Source organism: Fundulus heteroclitus, chromosome 11 (assembly GCF_011125445.2).
Source record: "Fundulus heteroclitus isolate FHET01 chromosome 11, MU-UCD_Fhet_4.1, whole genome shotgun sequence".
Taxonomy (NCBI): Eukaryota; Metazoa; Chordata; class Actinopteri; order Cyprinodontiformes; family Fundulidae; genus Fundulus; species Fundulus heteroclitus.
Genome location: NC_046371.1, coordinates 11,397,819 through 11,416,803, shown reverse-complemented (window position 1 = coordinate 11,416,803; position 18,985 = coordinate 11,397,819). Strand labels below are relative to the sequence as shown.

Genomic DNA, 18,985 nt, shown 5'->3' with positions numbered 1-18,985 from the left:
TGTGAAATGTCAGCTCACTGCGCAGAACATGAAGGCTTTTTTTTGTTTGTTTGTTTCTTTGCATTTTGCACTAACAGCGCCACGGCACGGCTGCCTTGCTCTATTCTCTCAGAGCGTCTTATCTGGGTGACATTAACGGCGCTGCATCTGTGTCTGCTGGTTACTTTGCTGGTTGTCAGTGTCGCGTTGTGCTACTAACAGTTTTGGCTTTTTCCAAGGTGCTTTTTTTTTTTCCTGCCATGACAAACTCTTTATCCCCCCCCCCCTTTTTTATTTTGTCACCCTCTAACTTTTTCCTTTCTTTCTTTGCTCCTATGTTTATTATATTTTTCTCTCCTTTTTTCCTTTCCCTACTCTGTTTTGTGTGCATGCTGTTGCATTGTGCGCTCAGATCCGGGCTCTCCTAAGAAATGCCGCGCTCGCTTCGGCCTCAACCAACAAACGGACTGGTGCGGTCCTTGCAGGTGTGTACCCGACGTCCGTCCGTTTTCCATCCAGCCGGGATGCTGCCGTCCCATTAAACCTCCCAGATCCTTCTCACGTTTAATCATCTGCTCCCCTGTGCATCATCATGATCAAGCTTTTTTCCTTTTTAAGAAGACAGAGCTGCCGTGGAGGTGGTTATCATCTCACTCTGATTAGCTGTCAAAATTTGACCCTATGATCTGTAGATTTACCCTGATCCCCTGAGCTTTTTCACGTTTGTCACAATGCAGCTGCTACCTTTAATGTGTTTTATGGGGATTTTATGTGACAGACCGCCACAAAGGAAACTTTTAAGCAAAAGTTTCAATTCCCCACGATCATCAGCATCATGCAGCATTATGTTGTGGCGATGCTTCTCTTCAGTTGCAACGTGACAAATCGTGAAAAGGTTCTGGGCGTGGGAATACTTTTGCAAGGCCCCGTCCGCGCAGGTATCGTTATAAAAGTTACTTTAAACTTCCCTCACGAGCAGCTCTGTCTCAGAGACATTGTTCACTCTGCATGTTGTCTGTCACTAACCACCTGCTGATCCAGACAAAAACAGAGAAGAGTTTGGTGAGAAATGCCAAGAGTTTAGCTTTCAGGTTAGTAAGGAACAAAAAAAAAAAAAAAAAAACTTGGAATAAAACATAAATGACAATCTTGGACACAAATTTCAGAAAAAGAGATTCGTGTCTCTGGGGATAAATACTACAGCAACAAATACAAATGCATTATCTTTTCTTTCACAAGCGAGTAAGACCGGAAAAGCTTTAATGGGGGTTAGGAGTGCCGCTCCGTCTGAAAGCTGTCGGAGAGCCCAGACATGTTCAACTAGGGAACATGTCTGCAAGTAAAAGGAGAAAACTACAAGAAAAAAAAAAAAACATGGCTGTTTTTCCCAAAAGTCTGCACAAACGTGCCACGATGATGTATAATGCAAATAAATCTTATCAAAAACTTGTCTCATTATCACTAGATGGTGTTGGCGAGTGTGTTTCCAAGCTGAGGTCAGAAGCTTTATTGCTAATCTTAGGGCTGAACCTGTGTGCATCTAATGATTTTAAATCATGTGCCGCACGTCGTTTAGCTGACTTAGCGTGTTATGAAGACGTTCAACAAAAGGTCGTTTTCTTTGCACGTCGTCTGTCCAAAAACCGGACTGATAAACAACGTAATGACCACAAATCAGACCCTTAGGTGTTTTTTTTCGTCGTTTAACTTTGCAACCTGTGAGTTGCTTTTATGTCATCTGGCACATCCAATGACATTTTGAAAAATCACGTTTTACTTCACATGGAGCGTCGCCTTCTCTTCTGGAGGCATGCGGCACAAGTGGGCTGCAGCTCCCACCTGCCTCTCGTTCAGTCAACCTTCTCTGCGTCGTGCGTGAGCGAAGCAGAAGGGGCTCCGAAACAACACGACGCGCTGCAGCCGCAGGGGCTTCGTTTTAGTCACAGCAGGACTTACAGTATTCGCCCCGTGGTCCACGGCTTGGCTGCAGGAGTCAGGAATCTGTGTGGTTCTGACATGAAAAGCTTCCACCACCGCTGCACTGTAGCGGCCCCGTCGTCTTCCCCGCTATCACGTCATGGAAATCTGAGTGTGTGTTTCGCTTTGAGAGAACAAAGGGGGCTGGATGCGGTTTGAGCAAATCCTTATCACCACAGCTTCACACACACACACACACACACACACACACACACTCTCTCCCTGCAGCGTTGCATCTCGACAGCGTTCTCATGCCCATCTGCTTTCAACTTTCTCCATTCCTGCGATGTGGTGACGAGCAGCTTTTGATGGTGAACTCTGACATTTAGAAATCACTTTCTATTGCAAGAGTTGCTCCCTTGCTCTCCCTCGGTCTGTCTAAATATGGCCCAGCGCCTCTCCTTGCGGTTAAACCTGGTGACTCATATCATATTCTGGTAATGATCATGGGATCCTGTTAGCTGCTTTGATGCTGCACGCGGTGGTACGCAGGTCTGCTTTAAAGTCTAACACCTCACAGAGCACAGCGGGTCACTGCTGCCTCTCTGTTGGTTCATATATATGTTTAGCTGAGAGCAGGAAAACACTTATTTGCATTATATTACTCAGAGCAACCCCTGTGGCGCCTTTCTTTAAGACACACCTGCAGCTGTTGGATTAGTAATCTTGTTATTAAGGGATTCATTTAGAGACCCAGATAGCTGTCCTGAAACGATGACAGTATCTGTAACATCCAAAATTAAGATAGGACTCTGAACCAGTTCTAAGTTGCGTTCAAACTGAGTCATGTGATTCCTGTTCACAGTTCACCAAAACAGTCTGAACGTGATTCATAATCCACCAACCAGTTCACTTTTGTTCACGTTTTCACATTACAACCACAGCGAAGTATGAGATGCCCTGTGTTGGTTTATCTCATAAAATCCCAAATAGATTTAACAAATAATCTGTTCCAGGACTAATCTTTAGTAAAGTTTGCAATATTGCCAAAACTGCCACAATCCAGAACTTATGATTCAGATGTAAACACTTTAATGATATATAAATAGATACATAAATTTAACATTTAATGAAAGAGTAAAATGTGGAAATAAATGAAAATGTTGATCAAGTCAAGATCTTCAATTAGTTTTCAATTTATTTGATAATTTCATGGTTCCTGGTTTATATTTAATATATAATATTTAATTAATCATAACAATACAAGTGTTAGTCCCACCCACTGACTGAAGGGTAAAGTTGGCAGACAATGTAAATCAGCACAAGACTCTACAAGGTGAAATAATAATGAGCTTTTGAGAACACAATGGGACATTATATTGCTATATTTAGTTAATTCTATGTTTTATGAAATATTTATGTATTTAAATGCAACTTTACTTGTTTAATGGGCCATTGAAGTAAACATTAAAAATTATCCATTTATATTTTGCATCATAGCGCCTTTGGACCTTAAGGATATGAAAAATCAGTCAGGAGGGATAGCCTCGCTACGGTTAAGGCCTAAAGTTTCCCTGCTGTGCTAATTAACCAATCAGAAGCTGGGCTCCATTTGACAAGCTATAGTTACCGTTTAAATCAAGTCATCGTGCACGGCAAAACCGTAACCATGAAATTATTCAGTAATGGAGTGTTATTTATAATACAATCACATTTTCTAGAATTTTCTCATTTTAATTCTTTAATTTCAGATAGATAGATAGATAGATAGATAGATAGATAGATAGATAGATAGATAGATAGATAGATAGATAGATAGATAGATAGATAGATAGATAGATAGATAGATAGATAGATAGATAGATAGATAGATAGATAGATAGATAGATAGATAGATAGATAGATTATCTATTTTTGCACATTTGGCGCTCCATATTGATTCTTTTTTATTGTAAATCCCGGTAAAGCTGGACTCGTACCAGAACATGAACTAAAACAAAGGCTACAGGTGCAAACGTTGTTGTCATTGCCATCTTGTTTTGTTCATTGTGTCCATGTTCATTGACCTCATTGTGAATGCTGCACCTTCACTGAAGCCTGCTGACGTCTCCCATCCACACTTTATTCACAGATAACTCTCTCTGACTGTTCCTAGGAGGAAAAAGAAGTGCATTCGCTACCTTCAAGGAGGAGGCTGCCCCAGCCCATCTTCTTCAGATCTAAGTGCCATAGACTCTCCCCCCTCCCCCTCTCCCTCGCGCCTCCGCCTCTACCAGCAGCAGCCCCCTTCCCCGGGCTGCTCCCCGCCGCCAGTCTCCCCGTCCACGCACCTCCCCTTGTCCTCGCACACGCGCTCACACACACGCTTCCCGCAGGAGCAGCCCGCCGGCAAGCGGGCGGACTTCCGTCAGCCCCCGGACAAACACGCCCCCAACACGCACCTGGAACTGTCCGGCAAGCAGGCGCTCTGCTGCACGGCGCTGTCCGCCGCCAAAGTGGCAGGACTTTCTCTTAAAGTGCTAACAGAGACTCACTGATCGCCGCGGTCCGCTGACGTCGCCCTCACTGCTCTCCTCCTCCTCGGCTTCCTCCAAAAAGCACGAGGATCATCCTCCTGGTCTCCGGCCTTCGCCTCTCCTTCAGCCTGGATAGTCCAAAAGTGTCGTTTGTCCACAGCAGCTACACTAGAAACAACACGTTCAGGGGCAATACGGACAGGACAAGTAATGTTACTTTACCACCTTTTTTGTTTTTAACGCATCAGCCAATAAGATGAAACGATGCATTTGATACATTTCTGGTTTAAATCAAAGTTAGATGTTTGGTGCAGATGACCCGGTAAGAGTACACCAGAGGATTCAGCTCCTCCAAACAGCACATAGCTATTATTTCACCATACAGGCGATCCAGAAGATTCATACACCTTGAACTTTTTCCCATTTTTTTTCATGTCGCAACTGTAATTCCAGTTTGTTTTATTTGGATTTTATGTAACACAACAATACAACCTAGGGCAAGGTAGCTAAATGCTTTACAAGATTTTTTTTTAAACAAACTCTCTTAAAAGTTTGCAGCACCTTTTATATTCAGTCGATACCTTGTAGAACCACGTTCTGCTGCGATTACGCTTTCAGGGTACGTCTCTAGCAGCTTTGTGTCTCTACAGACTGACACCGCTGCCCGTTCTTCATCGTCAAACAACTGAAGCTCAATCAGATCGGACGTAGATCAGATTTATTTACTATATCAGTGTTAAAGTCTTGCCATGGATTTTCAATTGGATTTAAATCTAGACTATCGTCCCTGTTGGACTGTAGCTCTGACTTTATGTTTAGGGTTGTTTTTGCTTCCATAATTTGACATTTCTGGCCCAGATTAAATTATTTTGCCACCTACCAGCACCAGCCGTCTTCCCCGGGGGTTTTCTTCCAGGATTGTAGCTCCATCCAACTTCCCCACAGCATGTTGCTGCCACCATCATGTTCCCCGGTGGGGAAAAGTGTGTTAGTTTCCCTCTTCTTTTCAGGATGTGGGCTGAAAGGTTCATTTTTGCAGAGTTTGGCTTGTACCAAACTTTAAATGGGACTTTCTGTATCTTTCTGTGCCATAAAAAGGTATGTGGCTAATAGTTGTCCTGTCATCAGATTATCCCACTTAAACTGGGGCTCTGCAGCTCCTCTAGAGTTATCATGTTCCTCTGGGCTCCATCTCTGATATATTAACACCTCTGTCACTTTAGGCCATTACTCGGTAGGTCTGCAGTTGTGAAATACTCTTTCCATTGCCGGATGAAGGATTAAGCCTTAACTGTTTTAGAAAGTAACCCAGCTTTCTCTCTGAGCTGTCTGCTGTGCTCCCAGGGTCTTAATGGTGCTGCTTGTTGTTCGGACGTTCTCTAACAAACCACAGATCTGCTTAATTAATACTGAGATTAAATTAAATACAGGTGGATCCCATTTAGCAATTAAGTGACCTCTGAAGACAGCTGTACTTTATTTAGGATTATCAGAGTCTAACACGTCCAGAGATAAACGCTCAGCACACTTTTCACAATTGATCTGTGTTTTGTATAGGTCTGTCACATATATGAATAAATACATTAAAATGTGGAATGTGACAAAACATGTAAAAGGTTCAAGGAGTACAAAGACTTTCTGGGCAACGTAATCTTCATGTCTTAGCTCAAACACCTCCAGTTGTGATCCAGTTTTTTTTTTTTTCCTCACAGCAGCCTGGTATCCTTTAGGGCTCAGTGTCAATAAACTGATTCACAAATAAGCTCTTAAAATACCAACAGCACGTTCATCTGTTAGAGGACAAAGATGTATGAAGATAGCTGATTTGGTTCCAGCTGAAATATTTCCGTTTTCCCGCCTGCGCCTGTCAATCATGTGATGAGGGGCCATGGCCGACAGCCTGGGAGGCTGACCAGCAGGATCTCGTATTTTTTGGGGGAAAGCATTCTTAGTTCTTGTTTTTTAGCAGCCATTTCACCATTTGTTGGTATTTCCAGAGGAGGCAAAGCGGGCTCCCAAGCCACTTCTTTTAGCACTTTTAGGCTTCTAATCTCCAGCTTCAACCGTTATTTTTTTTTTACATATTGTTGTTTTTTGTACTTTTTTGTGAGTATGCATCTCATGTCATTTTTAAGGTCATATGTTTTCTTTGTTAAGATTTTTTTTTTTTTCTTATCTGCAGCTCCGCAAACTAATCTGTGACCAATGGGTACTATTATATTGCATTGTCTTGTAAAGTTTTATATTATAATAAATAACTTTTGTATGTTTTTATGGAATAAAAAAGTAAATTGCTTTAAAAAAAAATATTATAGTTTCCAACTTTTTTCTAAAAGCATCATGTTTTGTCTTCTTTTTTCTTTTCTTTTTTTTCTTGCGGTCCAGTATTACTGCAGAAGCCGTCAAACTATATTTTGTGTTCTCAGTCTGTGCTTGTTCCAACTGTAATGTTACATTTCGAGCAAAAATGTTTTCATTTTGCAGTTTTCTCGCGGCTTCAATCTCAGCTTCTGACTGTGGAATGAGTGTAGGCTGAGCTGTTGTACCATTCCTCTCCACCAGATGGAGCTCTTGTGGTAGAGACGTTCAGGCCAGAGGCAGGAATAACTGGAAGATGTCTTTGTACCTTCATGCTTTGAACCCCTTTGATGTATTTGCTTTTGTTTGATGTTATTAAAAGTGTTTTGAATATCTTGTTTATGGCTGCAATTTTTGTAATGCCTATGGTTGGTAATAAAAAGAAATTGGGTTTCTATACATTTTTATGTAAGAAGTCCATACTTTAAAATGTTTTCAACCCAATTTAAATTATAATCTCCAGGGAAAAAAATTATTAAAGAAATAAAGCATTTATTACAAAGATTTCTACAGAGGTCAGGTTTTATAATGTGTAAAATATAGCTGTTTAACTTTAGGACAAATCTCCACTAAAACTACAGGTTATTTTATAGAAACATAGCTAATAAGGGGCAAAGAAAGTGTGGTAAGAGCTGTGCTTTCAATTATTATACTATTATACTATCAGTCTCTCTGTGTGTGTGTGTGTATATATATATATATATATATATATATATATATATATATATATATATATAGATAGATAGATAGATAGATAGATAGATAGATAGATAGATAGATATAGATAGATAGATAACTCAACCCATGGTTTTAAGATAGCCCATAGGTATTATCAGCTGAGTTTGCTGGTCAATAAAGCAATTAAACCAGGTATTAATATTTTTGTCAATGCTGGTATGTGTCAAATGTAGAATGAAACCAACATCTCATTAAAGCTTATCAACAAAGGGAAGCTTTTCCTGTGCGAATTTGCCTTTGTCTTTCAGATTTGCATCATAAATTACACATCTGGATGAAAGTTTGTTGCAACGGCGAAGTGCAAAAACAAAACGGTGTGATTTTGTAAATGAAGCAGAATTGGGGGGGGAAAAAACATCAACCCTTAAAAAGGCAGAAAAGAAAAATTTGCAAAACAAAATTGCAAACTGACCATATATTGTACATTGTGAAATAAATGTTTATTTTGCAAATCGAAAGACGGGGACGCTACACCCCTGGAGGAAACTTGCCATTTAACTTTATCTTTCCCCAGTAGATAACACAATGACCTGGACTGTCTGGACAATCTGGGAAAAACAAGAATTTGTCCCCACCAATAAATAATTAGAGGAATTTATATTTTTAAACAATGTAAGAAAAAGACAAAAGCAAATCTGCCATTTATCTAGGAAAGGAAAACGATGCAGTTATACCTTATAACAGGTTTTGTAACTTACAAAGAGTAAAAAGAAGAAAGAGGGAATAAGACAACCTAAATGGGAATCAACAATATAATTATGTTAATTTTGTAGTATTGTTCCCTCTGACGTCCTTCGGATATTTTAGGACTGGTCCTAAACTCTCTGTACATAAAGTTTCACTGAGTTCCCATCTGATTTCCATTGTAAAATTAGTCTTTTGGCCAAAATGGGAACAAAGTATAGACTGTTGTCCTCATTTCTTATTCATCACCCGCTGATCCTCGAATGGCCACTAGGGGGCAGGCTTTGCATGATTGAGAACCTGAGTGAAGGCCTGGGAACCTCCAGAGATGTTGAGCACTAACCTAACTTCTACATTTGTTACTCACGAGGTGTTACAGCAGGATACAAGATGCTGACCTTACATTCAGAATATAGAGCAATGTTTGTAAAGACAAAATGGTTGTTCCAGCCAGGCAGGGGATAGTTCAGTTACATCCTTGAAAGGTGCTTGAAATAAAATGTATTATTATTATTATTGGTGAGGGTCGTACTCCTCCAAAACACTATTCAGATGCGCTTCCCGGTAAAAACATTTGATTTTGTTCACACGGCGGATCAAAATCCACCTGGTGCGAGTCAGGTTAACTTTATTTTGCCAAATAAAAGGAATCTCAAGTCCAATTACCTGAAATATACTTGTTGAATGATATATATATCTTAATAAACTTCTTTGGTCCCATCTCTCCACAGTCTAGCTGAGCCTTACCTGGACCTAAGATAATTTAGGATGAACTCCAACAAAGGGTCTTCTGTAACTAGGATAAAGTTCATCAATATTCATCATTTGAAGACGTGATTGATAAAGCACTCCATCTCCTTCCCTCTCAGCACCAGGAGAGCACACGACCGTGAACTCAAAAGGCAAATGCAACATGGAGTTACAAGTCGATGATGGATGGAAGAAATATTTAGAAAATGGGAGAAAACGTAAGAGTCTGGAAGCTGGTGACACCCCCAACAGAAAGACCACACCACATGCATTTGAAAAGTTTTATTAACTCCTTCAGTGTGTTTATCCAGCTCGGGGGAGGGGGGGGGATAACCAGCATCACAGCTAAACTGAAAGAGTCCAATTTTTAAATACACAAATTAACTTTGAGTTAAAGCTGTGATGGAGGCGATAACGCAAAACATCTTGCCACTTCAAACTTCATTTTTCCTATTAACAAGTCGCCTTCCATGTTAACTAAACCGATGCATTTGCAGAGCAAAAATAACATTCACCCTTGTTTTTCCATTGTCAAAAATGTAACTTTATTTAAATCAATGAGCCTAAAAGAAAAACCTTCAGTAAAAAAACAAACAAAAAAAAAAAAACTAGAGCAACTAAAGACAAGGATAATCTGGATTTTTTTTTCTTCTTTTTAAGGGTACAAAGCCATGAAAACAGGACTATATTTTATGTAGCTCCACAACATGAGTGTGAAAACAGTAATAAGCGTGTTAGCTTTGAATTAATGACACCACACAGGCAAGATAAAATGGTCATGCTATTACTGGGATACGGAAATGAAGGGGAACTAGAGAGCAAAGTGGCTGTCGATATCCTAAAAGTAAATATTAACAAGTATGAACAACGCCAGTGCAACCAGTAAGCAGGGACAATCCTTTTCAGTGTGGTAGTGTTGGCAGGATTCACCCATTATTTTTCTTCACACCACTGGTTCTCTTTGCGTACCTGGGCACAAAACAAGCAGCAGATGAGCTTTCAGGGATTTACAACATTTTTGCCTCAAATAAAATGACCTTATCTTGTTATCCTTAAAAAAAAAAAAAAAAAAAAAAAAAAGGTGGAATTGAGTACCTGGGCCTCTTCCTCCTCTGTAAAATCATTTTTGATGTTGAAAGTCTTCCTGATCTCTTCTGGGGTTTTGCCTTTGATCATGTTGGCCACTGTCTTGCAGGTGACATCTAAGAGGCCTTTGATGTCCAAATAGTTAGCGGCCTAAACAGACAGAGGAATAACCACAAGGAGAGGCGGTGAAGGGATGCACATAGGGGGAACAGATCCTATACCTCAGCATAAAACATTTTTTAAATTCTATTTTGATATCCAGGTTTTATAAATGCGCTTCAGAGTAGGGATTAATTTTCGATTAATAGATTAAAGTTTGTTCCATCCGATTAACTGATAACGTCCGCTTAGACGGACCTTCTTTCAGTGTTGTAGTATGGCCGCCATCCAGCAGAGGGCGCTTGCCGGTCATTCTAACCGCAGTGGTAAGAGAAAAGAGTAATGGCGGATGCAACATGAAGGGGTCCAAAGGAAGTACGGTATTAGATTACTTTTGTGCTTATTGACAAGGATGCAAAATGCTCTTTATGCGGTTCAAATTTTAAATATAGACACTCAAAAAGTTTCTCAAGTTGTCAGCGTAATCTCTCGGCCGGGCTGCATGGCGGGGCACAGTTAGCAGCTCAACCAAAACTCTCTGATGTGGTCAGAAGGCGAGGATGTGATGACAGAAAAGCAGAAAGCATTACGCAAAAATAGTGACACGATAGAAAAAGACCAGATGCCAAATAACGGCTGATGGTGAGGTCTTTCGTGGGAATTATTAGTGTTTCATAAATTTTATTCAATTTATCTGTATTTAGTAATCTATAACATAATAGAATATATTTTATAAATATGTCCAAATTTAATAATGTGTGAAAAAAAAACAATTGTTTATTCAGTCAGTATTTAATACAGGTGGCACAATAAATTTAAGATATAATTATGTGCCCTTTTGAAATTCAGCATATTGTAAAAAAAAAAAAAATTAAGGAAAACTATAGAAAGACCCTCTTGATACAAGAGAAAACTAGGGTTTTTAAGAAAATGGCAGCTTATCAATTAATCGTTAGTCGACCAAGAAGATCAATCAACTTTAGATTAACTCATAAATCGGTAATTTGCATCCCTACTTCAGAGTGATTGCGGGAGATGGTTATGAGTGGGCGGAGCTTGGAGCAGAGTAAGTCATCCCTGGTTCGGGGCACCGCCCACTCATTTCTCGAGTTAACGAGATTCGGCCAGCTCCTTAGAAAGTAGTTGCCATGGAAACTACAGTACAACTCCCCTTTACTCTTAACAAGGTGACGCTCTTTTGAAACTAAAGTCGTCATAATAAAAAAAGTCTAAGCAGTAGTTAAGCAGAGTTTAAGCTGGTGAACTGAGCCAAGCTAATTATCTAGCTAACATTAGCATCAACGTTCCTCCAAGGGTAGCAAAAGTGATATTTAGCGTAATTAGTACGTAAATGCTTCACGAAATTCAGCAGGTGTTTGATATTTTTGCTTCAGTCTTCCACTACTACGCAAATCTCTTAGAAAAACAGCTTTACTGAATTTACTGTTTTTAGCAGGATGTTTTTTTATTCATGTCATGAGTATATGGAAGCAGCTGACTGTGAGCTCTTTCACCTGTGTTATCAATAAATCTATTTCTTACACAACATTATACCTATAATACATTTTAGCCCCAACAATGTATTAACTGCTGCTTTGGTTTTAAAATAAACTGAATCAAGTTGCAAATTCGTTTTAAATGTTTTCGTTAACACCTTGGTAGTTTTTTCCACGGTTCTACAGTGAAAATATTTGTGGAAAAGCTTCTCTATCAAAATACCTTCTATAAATAATATTATAGTTAGAAAAATCCAAGTTTTATTATTGTAGCAGTAGAACCAATTGTTGCTTTTCTGTTTTAAATAAAGTAACTGGATCATGTTATACGCTTGTTCTAGAGTTTTAAGTACATACTGTGAAAACCTTTTTTTTACTCTAGGTTATCAGAAAGTGAGAACCTGCATCATATATTTCAAAATAATGTTAATTTCAGTGTATTCCTCATTAATTACTGTTAAAAAAAAACGTCAATTCAGTTACTGACGAGACGACCCTGTTAGCTTTTCTTGTTCAACTTCTCCAAACTAACCTTTCCACCTTCCCTGAGTTTGTGCTTGTAAACACGAGTGGGGAGGTGAGGGGTACAACAGCTCATGTTTCTCTTTGAGGAACCTCAGCGATTTCCCAACATCTCTGTAGGTTAGCTGTTCGGTTACGTCTCACATGATTTGCCCGTTTTCCCTTTCCCTGCTCTCCAAATCACTTTGGGTGCCGGATCAGAGCTCATTTAACCTGCTGAGGACTATGGATATAAATTAGCCTGTATGATTAAACCCGCCACATTTTCATAATTGACAATAAAGTGCTCATGTTAATTCAAGAACAATGTCCCTTTTAAACAAAGTAACCCCCTTCAATCTTTAAAATAAGTAACATTTCTGTTTGAAATTGTTATTTTATTTAACGAAAGGAAAGAGATCCGGAACAACTATCCTCAGCGTTCATTTCTAATGGCAGAAAACCACAATCTCAGCGAGGCTTGTTGTGTACGTAGTGGATGTGCCCTCCAGAGTTCACTACAGTGAAATATTAATAACTTACAAGCATGCATAACATTCAGTAAGGTATTAGGGCCTGACATGCAATAGTTAATTGCAGATGTTGCATGTTTTTACCAGAATGAGCTCAAACAAAGTGCCTTGGTCCACTTTGAGGAACTCCTGGTCCCAAACTGGAATGTCATCCGTCCTCTTCTCCTTGTTCTCGTCGTCCTCGGGAGGAGGGGGGTCATCTTTGTGATGAGTACACCACTGAATCACCTGAAGGAAAACAACACGTGCACATTTGTAAGCAGCCCAGCCTCATATATACAGGAGCTCTGCTTTTAAAAGAAACACACAGAGGCATACGTGAAAAGAAATATCTGAATATCTGGCTCATCATACATGTCTCCTGTGATTAAATCAGCTGTTGTGATAAATTGATGTTTTGTTCTGATACCGTCCAACGCCATGGGACGTTTAGCGTCTTGGACACCTGTTCTCTGTTTCAGGTGTGAGCGTCGGTACAGCCGTACCCCATCCGCTGATGTGCAGAGTTTGAAGAGTGTAGGCAAGACATTTGGAAGATAATTTCCAAGATTATTGCCTTCCTAACACTAATTTGCTAGATCATTATCGTAAGCAGTTGAGATATTTTTCATGCTTCCTGAACAGAAACAGTTAAAAGATAATTAAAATGAAAGCAGGAGCAAAACAACCGGAGCAGCCGAGAGCTTTTTCTTCTTGACTATAGAGATTTCACTTGACTAAGTCATAACTTGTGTCCTCGTTTCCCATATGAATTTGAAAAGATGCGAGTTCATGTCCAACTTCTGGGTGTTCCGAGCATCCGATATGCGAATGCATTTGTTTGTTTACAACATCAAATATGCTGAAGGTAGTGAAAATACTGTCCTTTGATTTTAGTTTTACGATAACAGACCAGGCCTTTGTTGCATTAAGGAAAATTATAAAAGTTTAGGACATGTGGTTTGCAGTGGTAACGGAAAATATCTTGGACATTTAACATTTCAGCGATTAAAAAAAGAAAAAAGTACCTTGGGAAAATGGATACCATTTCTAATTTGCTACTGTTTTTTTTTTTTTTTTTACCCCTGGGGTTTTTCTTTTTCCAACAAAGCTGCATTAAACTCCTAAGTTTTGTTGCATCACGACATTGTCAACAAGTCATTTCCTGTCGCCACAGCTTTTGGGGTAGTCCATTTCAGCGAGACTCTGTAGCTCTCATTGAGAGGGTAACCATTAATATGAGCCCCACATTAGGCTCAGCTGCAATTTAAATGTGAATTTTAGTGTAAAAGGGTCAGAATAGCCAAAACGTGCTGCATAGTTTCACGTTTACCATTTAATTGATTTAAAGCTGCGCTAGCTACAATATCTTCAAGGATTACACATGCCAGCAGTATATCTGGCCAGTTGGACGGAGTCTCTCTGCTCTCGGTAAACACAGCTGATACAGATCTTACTGACCATGGTGCTAAAACACGCAGGCAGTCCTGGAAAAATTGGGATGATGGAAGAGGAGGACTGAGCAAACCGTTTGTTACCGACATCGTCACTGGAATATCACGATCATATGTTACTCTAATATCACACGGCGCTAGCTTAAGGTGAGCAGTGAAGACATGGAGGTGGGCGTTCGCTACCTTCTTTAGGATGGCAGCATTGACATTAGGGAGGGGCACTGGGTCGTCATCTCCCTCGTCGTCCATTCCCAAATCTGTGAAACCATAAACCAGAATTAAGCGAAATCCCTTCACAATTAATCAAAAGGTACACCCGTGGGGAAAAAAAAAAAGGAACTTATTTCCAGTCAAAGCAACCAGGAAACTAAGAAATTTGTGATGGTTTCACTGTATCACCTTCTAACATGGTCTTGATGGTGACGGACTGTTTAGCTATCTCGACGTCCACCTCAAAGATTTCCCCATCGGAGCTCTGTAGTTTTATCGTGGGCATTGCCTGAAAGACAAATCAAGGCGATTAAAAGAAAATTGACTAATTAACTTACAAACAGGGTAAAAAATTCCTTTTAATAATTCCCAGAGTTCTTCGAACATAGATGTTACAATGTTACTTTGTTACAAAAGAAATATTATCTGTGTGTTAAATAGACAATGTAGTAAAGGCCACAGGTTTATGTTTTTATTTGTGCATCTGGTCTAACGTGGATTTGTTAAATTAGAAATCGATCACTCTGCATCCAATAAACAGTGTTGTCATCTTAAGTAGATCCAAAAACAGGTACTGTTTAAAACCCTGACCTGAGAAGAAAGTAGTAAGATGACCTTTTTGTAATGAGAGTGAAGTATCTGTGGGTTCCCAGATAGTAACTTTAAAAACAACAAAAAAAATACATAGCCCAAGCAAAACATCATACTTGTGGCTTGACAAAAGCAAGTTTTATTTATCTACACAGGAGCAGAATTTCCTTATTCAACCAAATACTCCGTTAGGAAATGTTTTCAAGAACATATATTCCAGAAATATGCTGATTTGATACCTTCACTCATGCTTTTAAAACCCCAGCAAGGGGGGGGGGGGGGGGGGTCTATGGTGAAAGCGCTAAAAACAGTACGGTAATATAATTGGGATTTCACACCATGTGTTGACCTTCAGAACACACATGCTCTTCAAACACATTTGACACCAACTGTAAAGGTGATTATCATAAAGAAATAACAGAAGTTATGTTTTGAATTATTCTGTCAAATAAGTATGTTTGCTTTCAAACAAAGTTCTGTGAGAACTGCTTTTTATTCAATTTTTTTTATAAAATGGCAGTTTTCTCCATTGCAGCTTTGAATAATAACATATGTAATATTCCATGGTAACAATCTTGACCTTTTGGCTGAATAAAGTCAATTAAGTGACAAAATTGTTATTTTCTACTATTTAACAGGACTGAAAGTTTCAAGGCAATCTAGATATTTTAATATTCTACAACTTTTCTCAGGTTTCAATAAAAATTGAAGGCCATCAATCAACCCAGACAGGCTTAGATGTTAAGATGAAGCAACCGATCATTTCTAACCTACCTACATACATGATATTGGAACCATTAAAAAAAAGCTTTAATTTATCTTTGATGTGTTTCAACATACAGCTCTTTTCACAAACACAACAAACTACTATTTTCCATACTTGCTTTTCTCTTTTTTTGTATTTCTCTTTTTAAACCCAGTCCTAAAACCTAATTAAATCAAATCCCAAACACTGAGCAGGAACTTAGCATTTACTGTTTTCCGTTGGTTAGCAAACAACAAGCTAATGTTGGCTAAAACTGAGCAAAAAGCTCGTTGACAACGTCTCGTTTGTATTTCTACCAATAGTTTATTGCATTAATGTCTAACTTAAAGTAAATCTGTACAGCTGTACGCTTTATTTTAGGGTAACTGCGGGAGTATTGCTGGAAATTACAGCAGTAAGTTATTAGCCAACCGTCCGTGCTAACGTGCACTAGCTAAACAACGGAAATGCTAACGAATTAGCCTGTTTACGGATAAACGCTGTGGATAAACCTTGACTACAGCTGCCATTTGACGCCTAAAATACAAAGCATATATTCCGTGTGTGTTTACAAAGAGGCTAAACATCCTCCTGACGGTCAAACAGTCGGCTAACCAGGCGGCTAGCTTTTCTTAGCGACCTGTGAGGCCTCGTCTTAGCCACCATGCCGAGGCGTTTTATATTACAAAAAAAAACACACAGTTTCATTATAATGTCCACGTGTCAGGCTACGTACCGTAAATATTTAAACAGAAGTCGGGCTGTGAATTTCTTTCGCAGTCTGCAGAAATGCCCGAAAGGTGTGGTGGTACCAACGGCGGCTGGAAGTCTCTGGATGAACCTGCTGGAAGCGTCCTGCTGGCGGCTCGGCTGTCAGAGCGGAGGGAGGGAAGGAAGGAGGGGCGCCGCTGCCTGCTCACTCAACCCACTTCTGACCCGGACTATTGGGCAATCATTCACACAAGGCTCTTATTTCATCCCCCCACACTTTATTTTCCTTCTGCATTTTACGGAACAATTCACATGGGTGAAAAACGGCTTAATGAGAGCACTTGTTTTATGTTTTATTCAATATTCTGTACCGCATTCACGGTTTTAATAATACTCTCTTGGATACCGTGAATAGTAATAGTAATATCGTCTTTATTGTCATTGAAACATACATTACAACGAAATTTGTTTCGTTGTAATGTAGCAATCTGGGGTTAGGGGTTTTGCTCAGGGACCCAGACTGGAGACGCTGGGAATCGAACCAGGTACTTGCAACCTTCTCTGAGTGCAAGCGCGCTGCTCTAACCACTAGCACACTGTCTATTTCCCATTTACATTGTTTACATTTCAGTTGTTTACATAATTCGCTTCTGCATCTTTATCCTGAAATTTTGTGCAATTTACTGGGATTTTTCAAGCTGCATGCAAACGAAATTTCGTTCTGTACGCAGTTTGTGCGTACAAAATGACAAATAAAGCTGTCTAAGTCTAATATGTTTGACGGAGGGTTGTTTGTTTAGGGGCCCAGGGCCAACACGAGGTTTTATGGGGGCCTTAAGCGAAATTAAATTTGGGACCCCATCAAACATGCATTTCAACATCGATCCAGGGGAGCGGGGCCACATCTAATTGACTGAGATTAAAAGCAATCGGGTATTTATTTTTAGGTCATTATTTGCTGCGATGTATTTGTAGGGGGGAAAGAAACCCGAGCTGTGTCACAAACAACAGATTAAACTTGTAGCTTCAGATTGTCACTATGGTAACACAACAATCAAACGATGAGGATTACAATTTTACAAAGTTAAATTTTCAATTACTTTAAAAATATAAAATCTAGATACTAAACAAACATCCGTCCATCCATTTTCTAACATGTCTATCCATTGTGGGTCACGAGGAGTGCTGGTGTCTATCTCCATTTTTTTTTCACGCAATCCCTCTTAAGAGCAAAAGAGCAGGTGAGACGGTCTTGTGAATGCACATTTATTCAAAAAGGGACTTGGGGAGACTTCCAGAAAAATCGCCGACTCTAGCTGGAATATCCATCCATTATCTATGCACGCTTATCCCTCATGGGGTCGGGAGGTGCCTATCTCCAGCATTCAATGGGCGAGAGGCGGGGTACACCTGGACAGATCGCCAGTCTTACTAAACAAACAATAATGTTTTAATGTATCTCTTCTGAAGCCGTCAAATCAAATGAAATACTATTCTCGCTCTCAATAAATCCAATATAAGAATTTTAGACACATGGTCTGTGTTTAGATTCAAGCATTTGTGGGAGGCCCCTGAATCGGGTGGGGAGAAGCCATGACAGAATAAATTATTTTTTTGTTTTATTATCTTGCTATCAAACAGGTTTCATCTAAATACAGTTAAATACTATTTATGCCAGTAATTTGTTACACAGGCTGACATTCTTAGATTATTTCTTTCATTTTTGATCTGCAGATTAAAACTATAATTCAGCTTCTCAGAAAGTACAAATATGACATAAAGCCGATAAAAAAGAATTTGTGATTTTAAAATGTTTTGTCCTGGCCCACACCATAATGGAAAAGGCTGTTAGTGTGACAGTTTTTCCAGTATAATTTTGTTGAAGTTTTTTTTTTTTTTTAAAAAAAGGTCACCAGTGGAGAAGCCAGTAAAAAGTGCTTTACAGAAGTGTTTAAAGTGCTGTAACTGTAAAGTTGAGTGGAAATAAAAAGTGTGGTAGAAACAGGAACTTAACTTTAGGGTTGCCTTTCTGTTATCCACTGAAACGTCATAAAATGGCCCCTCAAAAGAAAAACATTGTCAGGTGTCAGATTAAATTGTTACCAGTCTTTGGTGACTTTTAGCTGATTTCAGATGCCTTTTGTCTGTTCTTTTCTTTTCTTTCCTTTCTTTCATTCTTTTTTTATTTTATACTTAACTAATTTCTCAAATTTGGACGAGAAAAGGTACAACACTAACGCTAACGTGACTTACAAACCTTAACAGAACCGGACAGAAAAGTTGCAAACGCATTGACATATTCCCTTTAAATTACCCAATAGCTTTGCTGTTTACATGTTTGCCATTCATTGATCAGGTCTCTCTATTTATGAGGATAGTCTGTTTTTCCACAAATATGCAAAAAGCACAATCCGAAAATCTACAATTAGGTTTTTATTCATAATATTTTACCTTGCAGGCTATACTTTCCATTACTGTATTGTATTTCATTTGATCAATACTTACTTTTATGTGCATTTAAGTGCTTAATTTCAATACAGTTTATTCATATTGTACAAATTTGCAACACATATCATCTCAAAGGACTTGACAATAAAGTTCTCTATATTTGACAGATAGGTTCAAAAGTTTTCTGCAC

The 18,985-nt window shown here is 39.2% G+C and overlaps 2 protein-coding genes across 13 annotated transcripts in view; one reads left to right on the top strand and one right to left on the bottom strand.

The window, feature by feature from the left end:
* The window catches only part of tcf7 (transcription factor 7), an 87,385-nt gene extending 80,277 nt beyond the window's left edge, over positions 1 to 7,108 (top strand). For 8 of the 12 annotated variants that reach the window (XM_036142852.1, XM_036142851.1, XM_036142857.1 and 5 more), the window contains 2 exons: positions 392 to 464; positions 4,052 to 7,108. In XM_036142852.1, coding sequence (XP_035998745.1) covers positions 392 to 464; positions 4,052 to 4,433 — 455 coding nt within the window. In that variant the 3' untranslated portion in view covers positions 4,434 to 7,108. Of the gene's footprint in view, positions 1 to 391; positions 465 to 4,027 lie in introns of all 12 variants that reach the window. The other 4 variants (XM_036142861.1, XM_036142862.1, XM_036142860.1 and 1 more) reach the window with 3 other exon arrangements.
* A 2,473-nt stretch (positions 7,109 to 9,581) lies between these two features.
* On the bottom strand, positions 9,582 to 16,534 carry skp1 (S-phase kinase-associated protein 1). Its single transcript, XM_012881501.3, has 6 exons — positions 16,373 to 16,534; positions 14,490 to 14,589; positions 14,274 to 14,347; positions 12,742 to 12,885; positions 10,038 to 10,178; positions 9,582 to 9,911 (listed from the first exon to the last, which is right to left on the bottom strand). Exons 2-6 carry the CDS (start codon positions 14,584 to 14,586, stop codon positions 9,876 to 9,878), a joined length of 492 nt encoding a protein of 163 aa, XP_012736955.1. The 5' UTR covers positions 14,587 to 14,589; positions 16,373 to 16,534; the 3' UTR covers positions 9,582 to 9,875.
* Between the last annotated feature and the right edge of the window lie 2,451 nt (positions 16,535 to 18,985).